At 41.6% G+C, this 19,168-nt stretch overlaps 1 protein-coding gene and 1 long non-coding RNA gene across 8 annotated transcripts in view; one reads left to right on the forward strand and one right to left on the reverse strand.

Moving 5' to 3' along the window:
* CLIP4 (CAP-Gly domain containing linker protein family member 4) overlaps nt 1-19,168 on the reverse strand; it is an 81,556-nt gene that overhangs the window by 53,582 nt on the left and 8,806 nt on the right. For 4 of the 7 annotated variants that reach the window (XM_045054737.1, XM_045054736.1, XM_023251983.2 and 1 more), the window contains exon 2: nt 4,143-4,290. The exons of 1 other annotated variant lie outside the window; for it this stretch is intronic. In XM_045054737.1, coding sequence (XP_044910672.1) covers nt 4,143-4,275 — 133 coding nt within the window. In that variant the 5' untranslated portion in view covers nt 4,276-4,290. Of the gene's footprint in view, nt 1-4,142; nt 4,291-11,107; nt 11,148-12,046; nt 12,186-19,168 lie in introns of those variants that run through there. 2 more of the 7 variants (XM_023251982.2, XM_023251981.2) reach the window with 2 other exon arrangements.
* On the forward strand, nt 12,336-14,653 carry LOC123384567. The gene is made up of 3 exons (XR_006595856.1): nt 12,336-12,792; nt 13,109-13,206; nt 13,854-14,653. It is a non-coding gene; the product is annotated as an uncharacterized LOC123384567 (long non-coding RNA).

Here is a 19,168-nt window from a genome sequence, read left to right on the forward strand (position 1 = left end):
GTCAGTTAAGTGTCCAACTTTGGTTCAGGTCATGATCTCACAGTTCATGAGTTCGAGTCCTGCATCAGGCTCTGTGCTGACAGCTCACAGCCTGGAATCTGCTTTGGCTTCTGTGTCTCCCTCTCTCTCTCTGCCCCTCCCCTGCTTGCACTGTCTCTCTCTCTCTCAAAAATAAATAAACCTTAAAAAAAAATTTTTAGGGGCACCTGGGTGGCTCAGTCAGTTAAGCACCTGACTTCAGCTCAGGTCATGATCTCACAGCTCGTGAGTTTGAGCCCCATGTCTGGCACTGTGCTGACAGCTCAGAGCCTAGAGCCTGCTTCAGATTCTGTGCCTCCCTCTCTTTCTCTGCCCCTCACCGACTCATGCTCTGTCTCTCTCTCCTTCAAAATAAATAAACGTTAAAAAAAGCTTTAATAAAAAAAGTAAAAAATAAATTAAAAAAAACAGACCTAGAGTTGTCACAAAAATTATAATTAACAGTGGGGCACCTGGGTGGCTCAGTCAGTTAAGCATCCAACTTCAGTTCAGATCACAATCTCATGGTTAGTGAGTTCGAGCTCCACATCAGGTCATCTGCTGGCAACACAGAGCCCACTTCAGATACTCTGTCTTCCTCTCTCTCTGCCCCTCCCCCACTCTCACATGCTCTCTCTCTCTCTAAAATAAACATTAAAAAAAATTACAATTAACAGAAAAGAATATTAAACCAGTCATTATAACTGTATTCCAAACGTTCAAAAAGTTAAGTAGAGACATGGATGATATGAAAAAGACATAAATCAAACTTTAGGGATGAAAGCAACATCTGAGATGAAAACTACACTGGGTAAGATCATCAGCTGATCAGACACTGCAGAAGAAAAGATTAATGAACTTGAAGACATAGCAACAGAAACTAAAATGAAACAGAATTTTCAAAACATGAAAAAAACATCAGTGAGCTGTGGGACAACTTCAAGTAGTCTAATATTCATGTAACTGGAGTGTCTGAAAGGGTTCAGAGGCAGGAAAAATATTTGAAGAAATGATTACCTAAACTTGATGAAAAGTGAGACCAACGGGTCTAAGAAGCTCAACAGACCCCAAGCACAAGAACATTAAAAAAAAAAAAAATTACACCAAGGCACATAATGGAAAAATTACTCAAAAATCAATGATAAGGAGAACATCTTAAAAGCAACTGGCGGGGGGGGGGGGGGGGGGGGGGGAGACGCATTACATTCAGAGAAACAAAAATGAAAGCAGATTTCCTATCAGAAACAATGCAAGTAAAATGACAATGGACCAACATCTTTAAGCACCAAAAGAAAAAAAACTATCAACCTAGAACTGTATACTCAGCAAACATTTTTCAAAAGAGAAGGTAATATAAGTATGTCCTTAGACATATAAAAGCTGCCAGCATTCCTCACCAGCAGACCTGTACTACATGAAATGTTAAAGGAAGCCCTTCAGGCAGAAGGAAAATGGTATTGACTGGAAATCTAGATCTGCACAATAAAGAACACTGGAAAAAATGGTAACTACATGGGCAAATAAGATTTGTCATTATTACTTAAGTCCATTTAAGAGGCAATTCACTGTTTAAACAAAAGTAATAACAGTGCATTGTGCAGTTTATGACACACGTGATATGTGCTCTGCGTAAACTGGCTCTGAAGGTATTCAAAGCAAAAGATTCAAAAGTCTTTATATTGTCTCACAGAGTAACCACCTTGAGAATCAACACTGAACTATACATCTAAGCTCTGGTTTGTGCAGGGTGGTCTTTCTTTGTTTCTTGTTTTAATCTCATTCTCAGCCTCACATTCAATGGCTCACTTTCATTACACTTAGCATAAAATACAAATTCCTTGCCAAGGCCTAAATAATCCTGCAAGATTTGCCTTCTTCTCCAACTTCCTCTCCTGTCATTCTGCCCCTCAATCACTTTGTTTCTTAGCCACGATGGCCTTCCATTAATTCTTAGGATATACCAAAGGCTTTTCCCCCAAATCTGTGCCTTTAACTTCCTATTCTTTGGCCTGTAACACTTCTCTCCAAGATCTTCTTGTGACCAGCTTCCTCTGACTCCAGATGACTACCCCATCTACAATAGATGCTCCACTAATCCTCTATCACAGCACCCTGTTTTTTTCCTCCACAAAACTGACTGGGATATTTATATTTTGTTTATTAATTTACTATCTTTTCCCACTAGAATGTCTGTCTTGGTCACTGTGTTATCCTCAGCATCTAGGACAGTACCTAGCACATAACAGGCCCTCAAAAAATACTTAATAAATACAATTCAGGGTGCCACTTTTAAAGGGGACACTGACAACAGTGTACTAAGAAGGAAACAATTAGAATGAAAAGGGTCTAGAAATCCTGCCACTGAGGGAATGATGAAGGAACCAGAAACGTGTAGCCTACGGAAGTACAAGCTAGGTAAAAATATTCAAATTATTTCTAAATATTTGAAGGCTATCATATAAAGAAGTGTGTTCCACATAGCAAAAACCAGTATCAGTTGGCCAAAGTTTCCAGGAGACATATTTTGAGTGTAAATACAAAAACAATTTTATCACACCTAAAACTTTTTAACCATGAAATGGACTATTTCATTAGTTTCCCACTCTTGAAGATATCCAAGTGACTGAGTGGTTATTTATTAGAGATCTTGAAAATAGAATTTCTATCCTAAGAAGTGAGTAGGGAAAAGCTGACCTACAGGTCCATTCAGATTCTAAGAATGTATAATTCTAAGCATATAAGCAATATTTAATTTCAGTTATACATAAGGGTCAATATCCATTATCACCTTACATTCAGTGTATTTATTCAACAAACACTGACTGAGCAACAAATGGCTATATTAGCCCTAAGACAAACCAAAACAAAGCTTGATTGCTACCCCATCCCAAAGAGCTATGGTCTGGGTAAAGAGATCACACAATTATGACTTGGGATAGAACGAAGTAAGCGCCATAAGCAAGGTACAAAGTGCTTTAGTTAAGGTTTTTCCTGCATTACTGATTTTGTTATACCTGAAGATAAGCCCAGTCCATGTTTTGTAAAAGCTGCACATACCTCCCAGGATATAGGCTCAGGTTTTACATAATACTTTTGGTGATTACAAGGCAAAATCTGAACTTGGAGATGAGCAGTTATTAAAATCGATATTACTAAGTTAGATAAATTCCCAATCTAATAATTTTATACCTACTAATACTTAAAAATTGCATTTCTAAACAAAAAAAAATAAAAAATAAAACCTGCATGATCTTTACCTCCAAAGACGATTTGAAATGATGACCCAATACTTTACTTGAAAAATCCTAACTAAATTAGAAATGTAACAAATCTATCAAGTTTATCTCCTTGTTTTCTTTTATTCCTTTATCAGTATCTTATAAAATACAGGTCTAGGGAAATAAGCCTAAATAAGTAAAAACTAGAATAGTTATAAATTTACATTTTACAAAGGATATTTAAGTGAGCTGATTTAAATATGAGCCAACCCATTCCACATTCCAGGGAAAAGTCTCACTCTCCCTGCCTAGCAGCAGGCATATGGCTTTTTTTTTTTTTTTTTTTAAGTTTTACTGTCTTTGTGTATACCTTATAATTATAATGGAAGACACCTGGGACAGTCCAAACTCGGCTTGCTTATGTACTGAAACACATAACTTATTACACTGTCACCCAAATTTGGATCATTTCAGCAGTGATTATTTGGTAAATTAGATCCTAGCATTTCAGAGACAACAGGGCCCTTAGAGATGGCTAGCTCACAGTATTTTGTTTTGTCTTAATACATGGCTTTTTAAGCAAGTCAGTATATTTAACCAAAATAAATACATCAATAGCAAAAGAATGCTAGATGTCTAAACACCACTGCATTCTAAAAATAAGATCCTCTAAATCCATCATGGTGCTTAAAATGAACATTTTTACATAATAAAAATGCAGACAGCAGAAATAAAGCATTTAGCTTAAGAGGCAGAAAAAGGCAATTGTATTTTTGAAAAAGGAAAACTAGCAATTTTATGAAAACCACAGCAAATGGCTTTAGGAAGAATTATGAATGCAAAAAGGGCATAAGATAGAAGTCAAGTCTCCAGTCTACGGAAAATACATACGGCTACTTAACATACCACAGTCCGAAGGCATTGGTGCTGCAGAAATGGAAAAGACAACTGGTGTATCAGAACCTGGAAATAAAAATGGGTATCTTCCAATCAAAGAATTTCCTTCTACTGGAAAATCTGGAAGGTCCTCTATGGTCATCTTCTAGAAAGCCACCTTTAATGAGAGAGAGAAAAAAGCCTATCTATTGTATTTGTATGCAACTTAGAATGATTGCCTTGAATCACAAAAAGCCTATTTTCTTTTAATGTATAACCTACTGACCTTTTTTTAAAGATTTTAGTAATCTCTACACCCAACATGGGACTTGAACTTACAACCCGGAGATCAAGAGTTGCATTCTCCTCCGACTGAGCCAGCCAGGAACCCCAATCTACTGACATTTTTTAACTTCAACCTTCAAGAATCTTTTTGAGAGAGGAAGGGGGAAAAACTTCCTTTTAGCAAACTGCTATTAAAGAATATATGTTTGGGGCGCCTGGGTGGCACAGTCGGTTAAGCGTCCGACTTCAGCCAGGTCACGATCTTGCAGTCCGTGAGTTCGAGCCACGCGTCGGGCTCTGGGCTGATGGCTCAGAGCCTGGAGCCTGTTTCTGATTCTGTGTCTCCCTCTCTCTCTGCCCCTCCCCTGTTCATGCTCTGTCTCTCTCTGTCCCAAAAATAAATAAACGTTGAAAAAAAAAATTTTTTTTAAAAAAGAATATATGTTGTTTCACACTGTCTCTTACAGACATGCAATCTTTTTAGACAAAGCTCAGGAGAAATAAAAAGCTAAGTATTTCCCCAAAACACATGAAAACCTTTTTTATAAATATTGTTTTTGCTTTTTAATTTTTTTTATTTTAGAGAGAATGTGTGCATGAGCAAGTGGGGGAGGGGCAGAGGGAGGGAGAGAGAAAGGGAGAGAGAGAGAGAATCCCAAGCAGGCTCCATACTTGGCACAGAGCCCAATGAAGGGCTCAATCCCATGACCCTGGGATGACGACCTGAGTCGAAATCAGGAGTCATAACCTTGGGGCACCTGGGTGGCTCAGTCGGTTAAGTGTCCAGCTTCAGCTCAGGTCATGATCCTGTGGTCCGTGGGTGGGTTCGAGTCCCACATCAGACTCTGTGTTGACCACCTCAGAGCTGGAGCCTGCTTTGGATTCTGGGTCTCCCTCTCTCTGCCCCTCTCCTGCTCGTGCTCTGTCTCTCTCTCTCTCAAAAATAAATAAACACTAAAAAAAATTTTTTTTAAGTCAAACACTCAACTGACTGAGCCACCCAGGCACCCCTAGGTGAAAAGGTTTTTAAATGCTGAGTTAATACAAGTGAGTGATATTCTCTTTAGAGTAATAAAGGGATATAATATCCCTTGTAGATGTACCTCTATCATAGGATCTGACACAGGTTACATTATGTCTTCTAACAGTTCATGCCATGTGCTCATCACATGAAAATAATCTAGAGTGTTCTCGTTCTTTTCTGACATCCTAGAAAGCTTCACTGGAAATCAATCACATCACTTGTACAAATATGGGTCTAAGAGCTCCCAGCATTGTTTACTTCTCCCCAACATACAACATCCATTTAGTCCATCTGTGCAGAAAATGGAAGGCCATGCCTCTTAAACCACATCACTGATATTGCCTCTTTTTCCCAGAAAACATGAGAGCTTAGGATGTTTGCCCTGCAGTGGGCTGCTGCACCCTAGCTCAGATAGAAATGGCATAGCAGAGCAAATGTTGGTACAACTGAACTATATATAAAGGTAAAAAGCATCCAGTTTCTTTTGCATCAAGTCTGTAAAGTCTGAAATATTATAAATCTCTTCATCAGTGTTAAATATAAGCAAAGACCATATTACAAAACTAAATAAAAATGATTCTAGGCCATTTCAGTAGAAAGAATAAAGATAATTAACTGGCAGCTTACCCTAGCAGATAACACCATGCTAGAAATTACTCAGTGTGTGCTCTATACTTAACCAATCCTATATCTAACTTAACCATCTTTACTCCACCATCACCACCCTGATCCAAAGAAACAGTCACCTCTCTGAGCTAACTGGTTCCTTTCCAATGATTCATGTTTTCTGAAGACTGTCAGGAACTAGTAACAAGTAAGGTGACTTTTTTTTTTTTTTTTTGTCATAAGGTACATGCTTATGTGGACATGGATATTCTTTATTAAATAACCTAATACACTGTTACTATGTTAAAGGTATTTATGTTTTCTTAGATGCTAAAGTTAGTTGCCACCCAATACATTGAATGATTATGATAGTAACCCTACCACAATAATGGGGAAATAACAAGGAATTGGTGCCACACAGCAAGGTGATCTTCCTCAAACACTTCAATTCCAAAAAGTAACACACATCCCCAAAGACAGTCCTCCTTCAATGCTATAGCTTCTCAGTGATGAAAGTAACAGGATTTCTACTTGTTGGCTGCTACTTTTGGCAGTAAATCTGAGCAAAATATTCTATGCAGGGTATGAAGCTTCCTTTGAAATCAAGGGACATAAACAAGGCTTAATAACTATTAAGGAACCACCACATACAAGGCACCGCACTATTCTGGATGTTTTGGAAAATACGAAAGTGAGTAAGATAGTCCAGGCTTATTAGCTAGCTTGCCATCTACTAGGGTGAATAAAATAGCACTAGTAACTATAGATGATGAAATAGAATGGGGTATGTTCTGTGACATAAGTACAAGGAACATCTACATTGGGCACTCCTGACAATCAGAAACAGTGCATGAAGAAAGCATCTCCCAAGATGGGTCTTGAAAGATCAGTCAGCAGAAATTTAAAAGAAGAGCATGTTAAAGGAAGTAGGCTGGAACTCGGGCACATCTAGGTACATTGTTTGAGGTAAGGTTGTAATGTTTTTTTAGGACTTGGGAGTACTCGGGAGTATTTCATACACCTGATCAAAGACCAAACCACTTAATTCCATAAGCACTGGGAAACTCCTGATTTCTTAAAAGGAGAGAGTTCTGATTCAAACCATGTTTTAGGAAGATTCATCTGACTACAACCACACTTTAGAACTCACTCATGTTTTTATACTCCTAATTCTTCAGCCAAGTGATTGAGTGGCTATCCTTCTGAGTTGGTTAAGAGGAAGCCACCTTTAAAAACCTCCCTTTTAGAAATACAAATCAAAACCACACTGAGATATCACCTCACGCCAGTCAGAGTGGCTACAATGAACAAATCAGGAGACCATAGATGCTGGCGAGGATGTGGAGAAACGGGAACCCTCTTGCACTGCTGGTGGGAATGCAAACTGGTGCAGCTGCTCTGGAAAACAGTGTGGGGGTTCCTCAAAAAATTAAAAATAGATCTACCCTACAACCCAGCATTTGCACTACTAGGCATTTACCCAAGGGATATAGGAGTGATGATGCATAGGGGCACTTGCACCCCAATGTTTATAGCAGCACTTTCAACAATAGCCAAATTATGGAAAGAGCCTAAATGTCCATCAACTGATGAATGGATAAAGAAATTGTGGTTTATATATACAATGGAATACCACTTGGCAATGAAAAAGAATGGAATACGGCCTTTTGTAGCAACGTGGATGAACTGGAGAGTGTTATGCTAAGTGAAATAAGTCATACAGAGAAAGACAGATACCATATGTTTTCACTCTTATGTGGATCCCGAGAAACTTACAGAAGACCATGGGGGAGGGGAAGGGGAAAAAAAGTCAGAGGGAGGGAGCCAAACCATAAGAGACTCTTAAAAACTGAGAATAAACTGAGGGTTGATGGGGGATGGGAGGGAGGGGAGGGTGGGTGATGGGCATTGAGGAGGGCACCTGCTGGGATGAGCACCAGGTGTTGTATGGAAACCAATTTGACAATAAATTTCATATTAAAATAAAATAAAATAAAACAAAACAAAACAAAATAAAATAAAATAAAATAAAATAATAAAAATAAAAACCTCCCTTTTATAGGGTAGAGCTTCCCATCCAAAAAAAATTTTTGAAAGTGATCCTCAGAGCAACTTTCATTTCCTTGTAGACTGCTGAGATCCTCACAGAACTCTATCTTGCACAACTATCACAGGAGCTAGATTAGTGTCTTACACATATTTCATTTAGATGCAGTGTGGAAAGATGATTCACTCAACAAGGTGGAATAAACACTCATTTCATATACTAGATACTTCAAGCCCAGAGAAGCTACAATATTACCTAACCAACATACTGAACATTCTTTGTATTTTGTGTCTTCATTGCATTTTTCCTTAGTCCCATTTCCTTTCCTTCACGAAAAACTCAACAGTCTATCTCTAGTCCCACTTAAGAAAACTGCACACCTCTAAAAACATGGCAAAGTTTTAGAATCCTTCTGAAAAGCAATCTTTGGGTCTGAAGATCTAAGACACCTGGGATCTCGCTCAAACTTGGTCAAACTAGAATCAAATTCCCCAAACTCTGATTTATATAGGAATCCCATTCTACACCATCACCCCAAAACAGCTCTGAGAAAATGCAACTGGTAACATGGCTCAAATATCTTGTGATTTTTCAAGGATTCCTGGTCTATTCCCTAACACAGAATGGTGGTGAGAAGAGATGGCCACTAACTTTTTCAAAGCGGTTCAAGGCTAGTAGACCTCACTAAGGAACCTCATTATGGTCAAGAGACTCCCTCAGCTTTATCTGGAATATGGTTCAAGGGCAGCATCTTTGAGCTACTCAACTAACAGGAGATCTAAGCTGTGTCCACATGAGTTAGAATCACGAGGCCCTTTCATTCATATAAATACTATATTTTGCCAGGAGCCTTTATTTCCATTAGATTCCCAAAAAATTACCATAACCAAAATAAGCATTTAAATCATATCTCCAAGGTTCCTTTAAAAATTAAAAATGGGGTGCCTGGGTGGCTAAACATCCGGCTTCAGCTCAGGTCATGATCTCATGGTTCATGAGTTTAAGCCCCGCATTGGGCTCTGTGCTGACAGCTCAGAGCTTGGAGCCTGCTTCGGATTGTGTCTCCTTCTCTCTCTGCTCTACCCTGCTTGCACTGTCTCTGTCTCTCTCTCAAAAATAAACATTTAAAAAAATATTTTAATTTAAAAAAAAAAGTAAAAAATAGAGGGGTGCCTGGGTGGCTCAGTCAGTTGAGGGTCTGACTTCGGCTCAGGTCACGATGTCACAGTTCGTGAGTTCGAACCCCACATCAGGTTCGCTGCTGTCAGCACAGAGCCTGCTTCAGATCCCTTCCCCCCTCTCTCTGCCCTTCCCCTACTTGAGCGCTCTCTCTCAAAAATAAACATTTTAAAAACTAATTAAAAATTAAAAATAGAATTAGTAAGTGATCCAGTGATTCCACTACTAGGTTTTTACTCAAAGAAAACAAAACACTAATTCAAAAGACGTATGCACCCTACATTTACTGCAGCACTATATACAATAGTGAAGGTATGGAAGCAACCCAAGCATCCATCCATAGATGAATGAATAAAGAAGACTGGGGGTGGAATATTATTCACCCACAAAAAAGAATGAGAACTTGTCATTTGCAACAATATGGATGGGCCTAGAGGTTATAATGCTAAGTGAAATACGTCAGACAGAGAAAGACAAATACCATATGATTTCACTCATGTGGAATTTACGAAACAAAACAAAGGAACAAAGAAAAAACAGACTCAAATACAGAGAACAAACCAGTGGCTGCTAGAAGGGAGGTGGGTAGGTGGTGAGTGAAAATGATAAAGAATATTAAGAGTATTCTTATCATGATAAGCACTGAGTAATATATAGATTGATGAGTCATTATATTGTACACCTGAAACTAATATAACACTGTATGTTAATTATGCTTCAATAAAAGATAATAACCAAAAATATTTAATGTAGTATCTCCAGCTATCCATTTATTTGTTACATATATAAATCTATTCAATCACTAAACAGGTATTTACAGTATTTGATACTTAGTTGCCTCTCAGCCCTAGAAAGAATATAAAAGACACCTGCCCTCCAGAAGTTCATTAGTCACTCAACAAGCATTTGCTGAGTGTTTCTAAGTCCTAGGCTGGGCATACAAAGAGAAAGAAAATAGGTATGCCCTTGTCCCCACATAGGTTAGAGTCTAGTATATTCCTATAAGAAAGCTGAAATTACAGTTGTAATAAATGCTGTGTTCAAGAGGGTCAGTGGAAGCTTCCTGAAGGACTAAAAATTTAAAGTTGCAGTGTCCAACCAGGTAGCTACTAGCCACACGTGGCTATTTACATTAAACTAAAATTTCAGTTCCTCCATTGCTCTAGCCCCACAGACGTACTCAAAAGCCACATGTGGGTAGCAGACACCATGCTTAAACAGTGCAGAAACACTTCCCTCATTGCACAAAGTTCTATAGAACACCACTGAAGGAAAACAGTGCTGCTCAAATTCCAGATGTGAAAATAATAAGCATCAACAATAAACAAAGGCTAACAAAACTAAGCAAGCCAATAGCAGCACGGTTAATTATACATAAGGAACCAGGGAACAGTAAGCCTGAAAGTAACCAGATATTTGTAGGTTTAAACAGGGAGAAAGAGTTGATTAACAAAAAGGCCACTAGTACATGTTTCAAAACTGGAGTTAAGAACAATAAAAAGACACCATATAAATATCACTTTTTTTAAAAGACCCTGCTAGTGAAAACTGTATCTGGTGAATCTGAAATGTCTGAAGTAAGTACTACAAATAATATACCATTTGTTAAATCTTCTATCAAACAAGTAAAAATACTCATATTTCAAGATCTAATCTTACAGCCCAGGTGGTCCATTACCAAATGAAAGCATTTTTTAAAAACGCATATTGTTAGCAAAATAAGATAGAACCAGGATGCTTTTGCATAATAAAGATGTAGAAGGCTAGATTTCTGCCATTTTCAATTCTCTGCTTTCGGTCCATAGTCGCTCCGTGTCCCACATCGCCTGATCTTCTGCCATTTAGACGACTTACTTCAAATTGTGCAGAAGGTTCATAAATGACAAACGTCAATCTGAAAATGAAGTATTTGCAGGATGTTTCTAAGGAGGAGGGTGTTTCTATATTGAAATATTTCACAGGCACCGATTTATACTAGGAAATTGCTACGATGTGAACCACAGTCTAGCTGGGAACATAGAGCAAGTTACTATCCCTCGAGAATATCATCCTCTGATATATATCAAAACACTGTCTCAGAGTTTAAATCCAAACTGCCTCTTTAGTCTCGGGATGAATGAACAACCTGACATCTAAAAGAAAGCTGACATTATAAACCCATCAATCTAATCTACAAGGATGAGGTCTAAACCACCTCTCTGTTTAGGGCAGGGCTCAGAGCAAGTGCCCCCAACCCCCCACCCCAACTTCCCTTCCCAATTTCCTATTATTTCGAATTAAGGAATCTCAGGATAGCCAAAGACTGGAAGCAAAGCCATTTGGTTTAGCTTTGCATTCCCACCGGCAAAAGGTTTCTTAACAATTTATTAAGCAAGGGGAGGCACGGGAGATGTGAAGAGGCCCGCTGCAGGAAAAACACCAAAGGCGGCGCACCGCACGCAGCACATCTGCGTGCGGGTGACACTCCCAGGGCGCCCGGGCGGCCGCGGCTGCGGAGGCGGACAGGGGGCCCGCAACCCAGGCACCGCGCCGCTCCTCATCCCAAAGTTACACAGCCCGCGAGGAGCGGAGAAGAGAAACCCACCTCTCCGAAGGTGGGCCGCGCCGCCCCCGCCCCCGCCCCCCCGGCGACAGCCCCGGGGAGGCCTGCGGGAGCCCGCGACCCCGGCGCCACCGGACGCGGACGCGGCGCTCCCAGCGCCTCCGCGCGGCCCTCCCCGAGCCGTCAACAGCCCCTCGGGCACCCGCGCCCCCGCCCAGCCGGCCCGCAGCCCCCGCGCGCTCCCGCCCCACCTGCTCCTCCGGTCCTCTCGGGACGGCCGGCTGCGAACGCGGAGACGCGGAGGCAAGGCCGAGAGGCGCGCTCCTCCGCCCGGCGCCCGTCTCCAGTGGCCGGCCGCGGAGCCTCCCGCTGCGCCGCTCCCAGACCTGGTCCGGCCCCTCCCGCCTGCCGCCTCCGCGCGCGCCGAGCCGGGCCCCACGCGGGGTCGGCGCGCGCGCAGTGCAGGCGCCCGGGCCGCGCGCAGGCCTCGGCCCCAGCCCCGCGCACGCGCCGGGGCTGGGGGGTGGGGTGGAGGCGAGGAGCGCGCGCCTCTTGCCTGCGCCCCCGCGGGCCCCCAGCCCACGGAAGGTGGAGCCTCTAGGTTAGGACCGCCTGGGAGCTTCCTGGGCTAGGCTTGCGTGGAGGTGGTAGCGCCGTGGTATTTCCATCGCAGTCGCAGGAAGGTTCTCGGGGGAACCCCGCAGGGCCCAGGGCAGTGGGTAGGGGCGGCAGCCCTTGGCGCGCTGTACTCCTCCATTAAAGCCCTTAGCTACCTTCTCCCACCCCCGCCCCGGGGCTAGGAGCGCCCCCACCGAGTTCACAGGGGCAGGCATGGCGTCTTATCTGTTTGGGGCTCCCCTGTGTCTAACCCTGTGCATGGCCCAGAATAGGTCCACCAGTCAGTTACCTGTTTGCAGGTTTTGCTGTAAAAAGCCTAGCCGATACTATACCCAGGCCGAATACACCCAAAGGTGTCTGTGGAGGCAGAAGGGGAGACGTGAGTAGTCGTCCCAGAACTTTATTTCTCCCGCTGCTTTGCTCATTCCTCACCTTCTTCTCCCTCGGTCCCATCTCCATTCCCCAAGAGCCAGAGGTGGTGAAACTGTAACAACTAACAGACATAAGTGCTGACATCCTGGTTCTCCATCACCCAGTAGAAGGAAAGGTGTTGCTTGGCACTTAATGAGTCTCCTTAATGAAGGAACTTAATGAGTCCATTGTTTCCCCATGACTGAGGTTTATAACACTGAATCACTGATGTTACAACATAACAACTCTCTCTGAGGCCTTTTCATTCTGGCTGTGATATACAGATTACCACACTGTACCTCCGTGTTCGCCAAGCACAGTGCCTGGCAAGAGCAGATATTGAATGACTGAATGTCTATCTGGGTCTCTTGCAAGAGCAGAGGTAAGTGCTGGGGGCACACCAGAGCATCTTTTCCTGTTGGAGTCACGGATTCTGGAGATTAGAAAAAGCCCCCTTCCCTTGCCTGGGTCTCCCTTGCAACATCCTTACACCAAATGGCCATAGTTGAATACCTCCAGTAACCAGGAACTCTTTCTTTAAAAGCAGCCATTTTATCATAGACCAGCCTTGTTGACAAGCTCTTCCTACCTTGAGCTAAATCACCTCCCTGCATCTCCTCCTTATTAGGTTTCTACTCTGGGGACTTCTAGATCATGTCTGCCTCCGATTCAAGATATCTAGGACAAGCATTCTCTGTCCCTTAGGCTACTCCTTGTACGACAGGGTCAAGATCCCACTCACCAGCATGTTAAAGGAGTCTTTATGACATACCCCAGCTTGTTTAGAGCTCACAAATGAACGTGGTGTCCTGCTGAGTGCAAAGAAGATAGAAACTCTCACCTCTTTTTAGGTCCCATGCTTCTATTAGCATAGCTCAAGATATCAAAATAGTTTTGTAGCAGTCAATATTACATTGTTGAATTGGGTGGAGCACACTGTCAGCTAAAACCCATAGAACTTATGCAATATTTAAATGCCATGACCATCCCACGGTCCCTGGTCAGCTGCCAGTTTCTCTTTCTCTGCAGGTTCAGCACCTTTATGGACTCTCGGGGATGATCATGTGACACAGTCGCCTCCTCCCTTTGGGAGTTGCACCTCCTTCTCCCTGCTGCCATCATACCCTCTTCTTGTCTGATCCTGCCCACCTCTTTCACTGATTAGAAGAAGGAAGGCAACTTTGGTTGGCTTTAAGCAACTATAAATTAGTCCTGTTGTCAGTGAGCCACAAAAACTCATAAAGATCTGTGTGTAACAGAAGGTGCTATTGGTGTAGCTGTTTCCATAGGTATACAGTTCACTTTTATTGCTGATTTAAATTATCCCTCTGAGATGCCACTATTAGTAGGTGACAGGGTGTGGCCAGCTGAGTTGTTTTTAACTATAATAAAAGTCTCTGTTAGAACCAGCCAGGCTACTGGCCTTTTCTGCTACACCCAAACACAAAATAGTACACAGGCAATTTCCCAAGATACCAAGCAATTAGGGAGAGAGTCTCCTACTCACCTGGTTGCCTTTGTCCAAAATACTGAATTTATTCCATAAGCCATCATCAAGAATGTAAGCACTCATCGGAATCATGCTCCCTAGAAAACCCCATGGGTCATACAAGTATGACCACGTATTGCCCAGTTAACAAGAGTTGGACCAGGACTTGGAACTTAAACCATCTGCTGGGGTGGGAAGGCACATGGGCACGTGGTACAACTGTACCTACTAAGATGCAATTGTATCTGAAGGCACAGCGAGGTTCCTGGACAATGAAACATAAACCACAGTCACAGGAAGTTATCAGCACTGGTGATCAGTATGGAGAAGGGGCATTACTGACTGACCACTGTGTGGCCCTTTACCTATGGGATTTTACTTGCCTTCACTTCACAAATGAAGAAAGAGACTCCATCAGGTTATGGAACTTGCTTGATGTACCCTGGGGCAGGAAAAGATTCAGACTAAGTCTGTCTGATCTGAAGTCTTGTGTTGATCCACTATTTTGTATTACCTATGCAGGGTGTCCTTTGGGGCATTCAAGACACAGAAATGTTGTGTCAAATAGCAGGGACCATTCAGAAACTCAAGCAGACAACCAGAAGTCAGCACCAAAAAGGTCTCTCAGCAGCTAACAGGACCCAAACCATGGTAAAAGGGTTGAGGACATAGGCAAAAGAAGACTGAGCCACTGCTCTTATGTGGACTGAGGTCTTGGGCAGGATATCATATCATTCACTGAGAAGAAGACAAGGCTCAGTTTTCAGAATCTGGATGTAGGGGCCATCAGGACGTAGGGGTGCCAAATTGAAGCCCAACTAGCAGAAGTCGTGAAATGCAAAATATCAGAGCACTGGGTAGAGCCCCTAAAATCTATATCTGCAGATGATAGGATCATCATCAGAGAAAAGCTAACAGAATCAACTATTAGAAGTAGTAAGTGAGTTCAATAAGGTTGTCAAGTACAAGATCAATTGCTAAAAATAGTTTCCTCTATATCAGCAGTAAGGAACCAGGAAATATAATAGGCAATAAGATTTACAATAGCAATAAAACTCTTAAGCATAATATCCAGGAATTAACCTAACAACTTGTAAGAACTTTATGGAGAAAGTTTTAAAATTCTATTTAAGGACATAAAAGAAGATTGAGGGGTGCCTGGGTGGCTCAGTCAGTTGAGCGTCCAACTTCAGCTCAGGTCATGATCTTACACTCTGTGAGTTAGAGCCCCGCGTCGGGCTCTGTGCTGACCGCTCAAGAGCCTGGAGCCCGCTTCAGATTCTGTGTCTCCCCCTCTCTCTGCCCCTCCCCTGATCATGCTCTCTGTCTCTGTCTCAAAAATAAATAAAAACATTAAAAAAATGTTTTAAAGAAGATTGAATAATGAAGACATGCCATGGATAGGATGCCTTGACATTGTAAAAATCCATCTAATTTCTAAATGCAATGTTATACCAACTCAAAGTTTAAGGAACTTCAATAAACATATGAGGAAAAATAAAAATTTTCATAGTTAAGTCAGTTTGGAAAAGCAACAGCAAAGAGAGGAAGCTTGCCCTGCCAGATATTATTATTACCACATAGTGATAAAAAAAATAGTGTGGTCCTAGAACAGAAATAGAACAGTAAAACAGAATAGGGAGCTCAGAAGCAGACCGTGAGACCTCAACATATATAAAGGTGGTATCACAAATCAATGAGAAAAATGTATGTCATTTAGATGATATTGTTGGGGAAACTGGCTTAGTTTATGAAGAAATAAAGCTGGATGCTCCATGTCTACCATATACAAAGATGAACCCCATGGGGCACCTGAGTGGTTCAGTCGATTAAGCGTCCGACTTTGGCTCAGATCATGATCTCATGGTTTGTGAGTTCGAGCCCTGCATCAGGCTCTGTGCTGCCAGCTCAGATCCTGGAGCCTGCTTTGCATTCTGTGTCTCCCTCTCTCTCTGCCCCTCCCCAACTTGTGCTGTCTCTCACATAATAAATAAACTTAAAAATTAAAAAAAAAAGACAAAAAACAAAAACAAAGGAGAACTCTAGATGAATTAAAGACCTACATTCGAAAGGTAGAAGGAAAATGTAGGAGAATGTCTTTATGAACATGGGGGTAGGGACTTACTTCATAAAACAAGACTACAAAAGTACAAACCTTAAAACAAAAGGCTGGGAGATTTGCCATACATCACAATGAAGGCTTTTCTCCAATGAAGATTACTATAGAAAAAGTTAACAGCAGCTGACAAACTGGGAGAAGGTATATGATGTGTTCAAAAGTATTTAGGGATTAATATCTAAAATATGTAAGGAACGCTTGCAAGTCAACAAAAAGAAGTCAGAAAATCCAATATAAAAATGAGAAAAGGATAGAAATAGGCCGAAGGAAAAGCCAGAATGGCATGCAAGCATAGAAGACATGCTCAAACCCTCTAGAGAGGAGAGAATAGAAACACAACAAAAAGTATGGTGCTACCTATAGCCATTGGGATGCTGGTATATTTAAAAACCAGCTCTGGGGGGTTAGGGCAGGGGCAGTCCTAATTTTAGCGTTTGCTAATTTCCATGTGCAAATACTCTCACCCCTGCCAATTTCAAACTATCAGCAGGAGGTCATTGAACAAGGATTTTGGAAGAAGTGTGTTCAGTCTGCTCTCATGAGCCAGCACCAACACACCAGTGCCTCACCCATCAGCTTAGCAAAAATTAGAAAAAATCCCAAATATTGGCAAAGATATGGGGAAATGGGAATCCTCATGCACCACTGGTGGGAATTTAAACTGGTAAATACATTCCATTGAGCAAGCTGGCAGTGTCTAGTGAAAAAAATTATCAGCGTGCTTTATGACTCAGCAATCACCCTCCTAGATATGCCTCAGAGAAACTGTTTGTAACCTTCACGTGGCTTCCAGGAAGCCATTCTCTCATTTACTAGATGATCTCATCCCATCCAAGGCTTTAAATGCTATCTCTATTTTCAGGATTCCAAAATTTCTATCTCTAGCCCTGAACTTCAGACATATATCCACTGCCTGCTCAACATCTAATCTATAGTGTATAATAAGCATCTCAAATATAATATGTTCAGAACAGAACCCTACCCCACACCCTTCCCATGTCGGTAAATGACAGCTTGATTCTTCTGTTTGTTCACTGGAGTCATCTTTTCCTTCATAGTTCTGGATTTTCCAAACCAAAGCCCCATTCCCCATTTTTAAGAAAAGTTCATAACATCATTTATTGATGGAGAAATTCATCAATACCACTGAAATCCTTTCAAATCGATAGTCACCAGAGACCCCAGGAACTTCCTACTGCTGTCACCTGGGCTTGCTTTCTTCTAGAGAATCTCCTTTTCTCTCTCAAAGCTTCAAGTGGGGACCTGCCTGCTGAAGTGGACTACAAACTGAAGACCTCACAAGCCTTATTATCTGAATCCTTGGTTCTCATTCCTGCTTGCACACTTGAACCTCCTGAATACCTTTCACAAAATAAACCAGAGACTTCCTCATATATTCTAACTCAACTGGCCTAATTTAGATTCGTGCTCTTCTATAAGTTTATTCTCTCTTTTGTTAGTCTAATTCCCAAAAAGACACAAACAAATGAAGTTTTCAAACCCAACCCATTCCTATGTAGGAACTGCTTCCCATGTCCTCCAGTTGGGCCACTCCCCAACACCACATGATACAACAACTTTTAAAGTCTTCTTTATGGTAGGGTGCCTGGGTGGCTCAGTGGTTAAGTGTCTGAACCTTGGTTTCAGCTCAGGTCATGACCTCATAGTTCATGAGTTTGAGCCCCATGTTGGGCTCTCCATTGACAGCATGGAGCCTGCTTGGGATTCTGTCTCCCTCTCTCTCTTCCCCTCCCCTGCTCTCTCTCTCTCTCTCTCTCTCTCTCTCTCTCTCTCTCTCTCTCTCTCAAAAATAAATAAATAAACTATTTTTAAAAAGTGTTCTTTACAGGCCAACATAAGAAAGAAGGAACACAGGGAATGTTTCATGGCATCAGGATTAAAACTGCCTCTCTAAGGAACAAGTCTTTCACACTGGCTGCTCAAAGCTATGGCCACCAAGGCAGTTCCAGAAACATCTCTGCCACATAATAGCAGCATCGAGATGGTTTCCACTAGGATGTTAGTTCCAACGCCCCCGCCCCTCATTGAAACATACTTTAACCAAGTCTCTAGATATAAATATCATTTTATAGAAAACATGAAGCATGAAGGAATATCATAAATTACATCATGAGCATGTAATAGGCCAAGTCCAAAATGTGGAAACTTCTACAGGGAAAATAACCCAATTCCTACAATCAAAAAGTAGCTAAGGGAAACTAGTGTAGATCGAAAGAGACATAAAAGCTCTATCTACAAACTATAATGTGCAGAGCATTTAGATCTGGATCAAACAAAGAAATGTAAAATAATTCTTGGGGCTGTTGAGGGAAATTTAACATGAACTGGACATTAAGTTGTATCCAGAAGTTTTTGTTAACTTTTTTAGGAATGAGAATAACATGTGATTACGTTTTTGTTAAAAAGTCCTTATCTGGAGCGCAAAGTGTTTGACTTTGGCTCAGATCATGATCTCCTGGTTTGTGAGTTCGAACCCTACATTGGGCTCTCTGCTGTCAGCACAGAGTCTGCTTCAGATCCTCCGTCCCTATATCTCTCTGCTCCTCCCCCACTCACATGCTCATGTGCTCGCTCTCTCTCTCTCTCTCTCTCTCTCTCTCTCTCAAAAATATACATTAAAAAAAGTTCTTATCTGCTAGAAATTCATACTAAAGTATTTGTGATAAAATGTTTAATGTCTGAGATTTGCTTTAAAGTGGTCCATAAGTGTGTGAT

The sequence above is a fragment of the Felis catus genome, chromosome A3, assembly GCF_018350175.1.
Source record: "Felis catus isolate Fca126 chromosome A3, F.catus_Fca126_mat1.0, whole genome shotgun sequence".
Taxonomy (NCBI): Eukaryota; Metazoa; Chordata; class Mammalia; order Carnivora; family Felidae; genus Felis; species Felis catus.